General features: G+C 35.9%; 1 protein-coding gene across 1 annotated transcript; it reads right to left on the bottom strand.

Moving 5' to 3' along the window:
- Positions 1-422: 422 nt before the first annotated feature.
- LOC129944215 (kelch-like protein 5) lies at positions 423-3,231 on the bottom strand. The gene is made up of 3 exons (XM_056053510.1): positions 3,119-3,231; positions 2,374-3,048; positions 423-2,278 (listed from the first exon to the last, which is right to left on the bottom strand). Exon 3 carries the CDS (start codon positions 2,262-2,264, stop codon positions 573-575), a length of 1,692 nt encoding a protein of 563 aa, XP_055909485.1. The 5' UTR covers positions 2,265-2,278; positions 2,374-3,048; positions 3,119-3,231; the 3' UTR covers positions 423-572.
- Between the last annotated feature and the right edge of the window lie 3,564 nt (positions 3,232-6,795).

Here is a 6,795-nt window from a genome sequence, read left to right as displayed (position 1 = left end):
TGCTACCACATGCATATAAGAGATGCAATATTAAGCAACCAACCCTTTATGAAGGAAAACTGAAAAATATTGCAAAACAAATTTTAAAAAGTCCAATTAAGCCATTAAAGAAATTTTCATAATCGAGTTTGTATTTTAAAAAATATTCAACTTCTATTATAGATTTAAAAGAAGCTTGCAATTATAAACATTGCACAATTGACAACTCCGATTGAATATTTAAATACAAGTCGAAAAAAAATTTAAAACTACAGAAAAAATCGTATTTATGATCTACTATCTCTATCCAACTAATGGGATTGTTATATTTTGCATCCTCAATATGGTGCAGGATACACCGAACAACCATGTTAAAAAAAACAAAAGCAAGTGTTTACCAGACATTAAGCTGAAGGACAAGTAAAAAAAAAATGCAATTTTTGCAGTAAAATCCATAGTTTATTTTGTATAAGTCTAAGAGAATAATTGAGAAATTAAGTAATACCAAAATTTATGTAATAATAAGGCCTATCACAAATTCAACCGAAACTGTTATGGGGCTAAATAAAGAATACGGATGAAATTGTAATAGTTCATTGTATAATTTTTTTAATATTTAAATATTGGCATAATATTGGAGCCAAACTTTTCCACTCATTTGTGTCAATATCGTATTGTTTCACCTCATTTACCCCTTCATTATTATGTACAACGTCAACGACAAGGAATGTATTATTGAATGTGAGACAATTCAATTGGTTAAGAGGTGAGCTTAACTTTGTAATAGTTTCCCAAGTGTCTGATAAGGGATTGTAACGTTCAATTATATTTGTTTCCTGTCCATTTGGTAGAAACCCTCCAACAGCGAACAGATATGCACCGCAACATACCAAACCAAAGTAAAAACTTTCAATTCGTTTCGTTGCTTTCGAACACCATTCATTGGTTTTTATACTATAACATTGCGTAATGTCTGGTTCAACAACATACAAGAAATCATTTAATATTGCTCCTTTGCTACTATTACTAAATCGTTTTAGCATTGGCGCAGCGTTTTGCCATTTTTGCTCTGAAAAATCATACCTCTCCATCGATTTAAGATCATTTATCTTATCTCCAACAAGACCGCAGCCACCGAAAACAAATAAATAGTTATTTGATATTGCAACTCCAGTACCTGCTCGAGAATACTTCATTGGGGGCAATAACCAAGTTTCCTCCGTTTCAATATTAAAACATTTTATTTCATTTGATCGGATATGGTCCCCTGAAATTCCTCCAACAATATACACTATCCCGTTTTTAACAACTGTTCCTACGCGAAATAATTTATTCCATGTGGATTCAATGGTTTTAGAAGTCCAAGTATTGAACTCTGGGTAGTATGTTTGAACTTTCAAACAATCCAGATGGAACCCAGTGATCATATACAATTTTGAAGTACGATAGCCCTTCCTTGACTTGGCTAACCCTTTTCGTTTTTTTGGCAACATATTTTGTTGAAGCCATGCAAAAACAATCTTATGACAATCCAAGTTTATGCATAAGCTATTGTTGTGCTCTAATAAGAACTCAAGTGTCAGAAATTGATAACGCACATTTAAGAGACGCTTCTTCCAGTTTTTTTCACGGTTCTTTCTGTCATGCTCAAGCCACATCAACAGTGACCGTACGATTACCTCTTCAGAAAAGACGACAACCTTATCGCTAGAGAGAATACAATCCACCATTTGTTCGTCCAGGTTTAGGAAGTCAATCGCAAAGCAAATCTCTTCAAAATGAATGCAAGCAAAGGAAAAGGATTTCTTATAGAGATCCATATAGTCATGTTCCTTTGCAAACAAAGTTGTGCTTAAGCAATTGCTGCAGTTGAGCCCTTGCACCAAGAATTCCAAACCAAGACCAATCAGTGATTTCATTTTGAAACACGTAGCAGCTCTAAGTACGTCTCTGGCAATTTCGTGGCAAAATACTATAGAACCCGTGTACATAAATTGAAGGACTAACTCCAAAGTGGAACTTTCGATTTCTGTTGGTTCTTTTAAGTTAGGCAAAGGCATCGTGTTCAAAGAATCAAAAAAGAATTGGCTGGCAGCACATAATATTATACGATGAGTTGGAATTTTGATGCCGTCGCTTCCGATCAGAATGAGATCTGAAAATTCTCTGCTTTTGATGAGACCTCGAATGTGTTGTGATATTCTTGTTGGGATTTCTGAACATTCAAAGAGTGTTGTTTTTTCTGAATTCTCAGAATCAATTGGTTCCAGATCATTGGTGGACATATTAAAAGATTTCGCTAGAACAAAGACGATAAGTTTTTAGACGTTCATACAAAATTCAAGATCAATACAATTCACAAAATAAATAAACAATATATTAATAAGAACTTACCTACTTTCGTATTTTATTTAAAAATTGAAATTAAGTAAATAATTGGGGAATCCCTCCAGTTTGATCGAGAACGCCGCGTTTGTTTAAGGAATCAAAAACACTCTAATAGTTTAATTATATAATATAAGTGTTTTTGCAGATAGCGGTTACATTAAAATTTGCCATTCAGTGACATACATTCTCGAAAGGCGCAATTCAGCGAAAAGGTCGTTGCAAAAATGAATCACTGAAATTACGCTGGGCTTACACTCGCAAGTTAGATTTTCGTAAGGGTGTTAGCTACAGGTAACATGTTGGCTTTCGTCTTGGAAACTTATCATTGAAAATTTTTGACAAGTTTCTTCATTGGACTTTTTTTCACAGAAATGCGTCAGTGTAATTGTATAAATTGGAGACTATTCGATCTTATTTTAGGATAGGTATAATAAAAACAGTAGTTCAGGGAAATCAGTTTCCGTCTGCAAAACTACATTTTAAGCAAAAAATAATTGAGCAGTTGAATTTTCTTTAAAGTAATTATTTCCCGATAGATAGGTTCATAAATTTAATTTCATTGATTTGTATTGATGTCATCTATTCCTTAATGCTGCGAGCCTTTTGGTAGTTTCAGCGGAAACTTTTAGAACTTCATTATTGTTTTTTGTTTATTTTATCTTTAAAAAAACTTGTTTACGCCTAAAAACAAAAGATAACATTTTAAAATTAATTATTCCCTTTTCACCAAACTAATGGACCCGAGTCGTACATATATGGCCAGCTTAAGATTTCGCATGTTTGAAAACGTTTTTATTTGCGTCTGGTTTGAAAATATTATAAATTTAGATTTTAATTAGTTCCCAGAAATATGAAAAAAAAAAAATTAAACTGTTAAAATCAAATCACGTAATGTCAAACATATTTGAGCACGATAAAATTCACAAACCACTTTGTATATTTATTTGAATACTACTATCATGTAACACAAAATTGTGTTACGGAAGCGCTGCCTGTACGAAAATTAATTGTGGAACCTAAGAGCGACTGGAAGCATTTTGAAATCAAGATTGGGCATGAGAGGAGTATTTTATTTTTGTTCTCATAAGTTGGTGTGTAGGAAGTTGAATAGTAAAGCCTTAAGTCGTTTTGCGATTATTTACACGGTCAACGTAAAGGGTGAACGCGTTGACCGTTTAAACTGACCTTGTAATAGTAGCTTCAGAGTTTTTTCTTGAATATTTTGCAGAGCGTAACAATTATGTATGTGTTAAAATTGCAAATTTACGCATGTATACCTATTTGGAAACATATTTTTCTATATTTATCTTTTTGGAATTAGTAAGGCCTAGAGTTTAATAGGTAAATAGTACCATAGCATCTGTTTTTGTTGGCGGGTTGTTGCGTAGATAGAAAGTTAAGGAAGTTTCTGGGAAATAATTTTATAAAATTAATGGCGCGTATTCATAGAGAATTTCTAAAGTCATTATTTCTTGATCTATAGTTTAAGGCTTGTTGATTAAATAAACACAGCTCTTATTCATAGTCAATTTTCCTGATTTGTTTAGTAAAACCCCAGTTTAAGGTTGTATACTACTTTAATGATACTTCAAATGACAGATCAAACCAAACAAATACTGTTATATTTTCAAGCTCGTTATTTTTTTGTGTCATTCCTAGAATTGGATGTTGGAATAAGTAAGCAAAACCAACCTATTTAATAGAAAATCAAAAAAAAAAAATTAACAACGTTCAATAATATTTTAGATGAACATCAAGGAAAAATTTAAAACGTGAACGGCAGGAAAACTTATCGCAGTCAGACAAGGAACTTTGTAGCGAAAATTGCCAAAATTAGTTGAACAACCTACAAGGTCTTCAAAATATAGGCATCATTAAAATCTTTGGAGTTCCGCACCATTTTAGAAAATTGTTTTTATCCAACTGCATTAAGATGCAATCTTCAAGTGAAGATGTTACTGTAAATACTTGTACATGTTATGTCTTTTTATATTATTTACCCTTAAACTAAAAATAATGTTCAAACTATTATTCCCGTTGTGTAAAATATTTGTCCCGTTTTAAATGATTCGAAAAAAGTATGTAAAACCTTAAATTATAAAGAAAATAAATAATACAAAAGTGTCTTTTCATTGTCTCCCTTGAACATTAAATACATTCTTCTCTTCATCTTGGCCTATGATTTGAACGCAAAACATGAAGATTGGGGAAATCAGCGTAGTAATCCCAGAGGTAACCATCTTTTTAATTTGATGAATCTTTACAGAGTTGAATATGGCATCGACCTGCTGGCTACTGAAAAGCCATCGTATCCAAGAAGCGGCTCCTTTCTGGATCTTTCGCTGTACGACATCAGACTGACAGTTACAGACAAAGTGGGTAATCACCCTCAAAACTGCTTACAGACAGTCGAGTACGACAGTGATCACTGCGGACTGGCTGCTGTAATGCAGATTCCGAACGAACGCGTGGAGTTGGAGGAATACGTTGCAACGCATTCTTACAATTGCAGTAAAATTACGAGGCGCTGGCCTCGTTTCATAACCTCCCTAGGGAGAGAACTTCGTTCGAGTGATATAGCCCCACCAAACAACAGAAACCTGACAAATACAGAAATTGACCAACATTACAACAGATGGACAAAACAATTAAACGAACGATGGAACGGACAATACCAAAGTACAAAGAACCGCACCAAATGGACGCTTACAGAAACTCGACTAATGACGCACTGCGAAGGCACAAGAGTGGCTTACTGACAAGACTCAAAAAGTTGTACAGACAACTTACAGACACACATGACTTGGAGGTTAGGACACTGAAGTCGTCGGTAAAAAATGTCAACCTGTTGATTAAGGAGAACTACAGGCTATCAATTAACAAGTACTGGGACCGCAAGATCCGGTCAGTAAATTTGAGTGACCCTAGTATGTTCCCCAAAATCAACAAGATAATCAGGAAAAAGAACGACAATGACCTTCCGAGTCTGAAACTCCAAAGAACCGAAGAGAACAGAGACGTACTCAGGACAGTGCAAATAGATCTAGAAGAAGCCATCTTTGTCGACGACTTTTACATAATTGAATATTCAAACGAAAAAGTGGAGGCCGTGGGAGCTGCTTTCCAGCAAGTATACAAGGTAAATGTTAGCATTCGCCCCAACCACGACCTGGAAAACAGAGCCCTACTCAATCACTTTTACCTTTGAAATGATATGACACAATGGCGATCTGAGAACCGCGGTTTCATCCGGTTCAATGACGATTCCTTGGCAAATGCCACAATCGCCGAGCAAACGGGAGCAAGTCCCTTGTTAGTGACGAAGGTTGAGCTTCAGCTCATCTTCAATTCAATAAAAAATAAAAAGTCAGTAGGTGTCGATGGTATATCCAACGTTGTACTAAGACATTTACCGATGGAAGCAATTGACATTTACACCACGCTCTTCAATAATGCACTGAATAATGCATATTATCCAGTGCATTGGAAGACCGCTGTGGTTCATCCTCTACCGAAAAAAGGAAAGGACAACTCCAACCCGTCAAATCTTCGCCCGATAAGTCTTCTTCCGAGCATCAGCAAAGTTTTCGAAAAAATCATTAATAGGGCTCTGACTAAGTGGGCTGCGGACAACAAAATAATTCCGGATAAACAGTTCGGGTTCAAGGCGGGTCATGATACAATTCATGCTGCGTCTAATCTCGTTTCTGATATCCAATGGAATAAATCAAAACAACAATGCACAGGTGCTGTTCTGGTTGATTTGGAAAAGGCCTTTGACACCGTATGGTTAGAGGGTCTTTACCTAAAACTGAGCAGGCTTAGCATAAGCAAGCCATTGTTGTATATACGAGTATTTTATGATATGCTTAACGGTAGAAAGTTTGTTGTCAAAAGTGGCAATGTAACTTCTACCACAACATTCTCAATAAGAAAAGGTCTTCAACAGGGAGCGGTGAATTCGCCGATTCCCTTCAGCATTCTGATAGGTAGTCTTACAAAGGCAATTGCGTACGCCGACGACCTAATTGCGTACAGAACGGCCCGAAAGGTTGAGGTTATTAGAATTCTCTTGCAGCGTGATTTCGACAAGATTCAGCGATATTGCGACGACTGAAAATAAATGTCCAGAAGTCAGAGACAATTCTGTTCCGGACTCCGTTGGCTAGGGCCACGGGGGTAATGTGTAAGAATTGGCCCAAGATGGTCATCGTTGATCTTCACGGTCAGCCATTAGCGAGCAAAAGTGTAGTGAAGTACCTCGGTATCTGGTTAGATCAGTATTTATATTTCGACAGACATATTAATGCTGCTCTGACCAGGGCCAGAGGAGCCTTCGTTCTGACGAAACGGCTGTTTCTTAGCAGTCGGCTTGACCCCAGAGTGAAGGTAATTTGCTACATGGCCCTCATACGGCCAATGATCGTT

This window comes from Eupeodes corollae, chromosome 2, assembly GCF_945859685.1.
Source record: "Eupeodes corollae chromosome 2, idEupCoro1.1, whole genome shotgun sequence".
In the NCBI taxonomy this organism is placed as follows: domain Eukaryota; kingdom Metazoa; phylum Arthropoda; class Insecta; order Diptera; family Syrphidae; genus Eupeodes; species Eupeodes corollae.
The sequence above is the reverse complement of the archived record's forward strand: the minus strand, read 5'-3'. Positions and strand labels throughout refer to the sequence as shown.

Coding starts and splice junctions, on each gene's coding strand:
- LOC129944215 (XM_056053510.1), bottom strand. CDS start 2,264: ATGTCCACCAATGATCTGGAACCAATTGATTCTGAGAATTCAGAAAAA.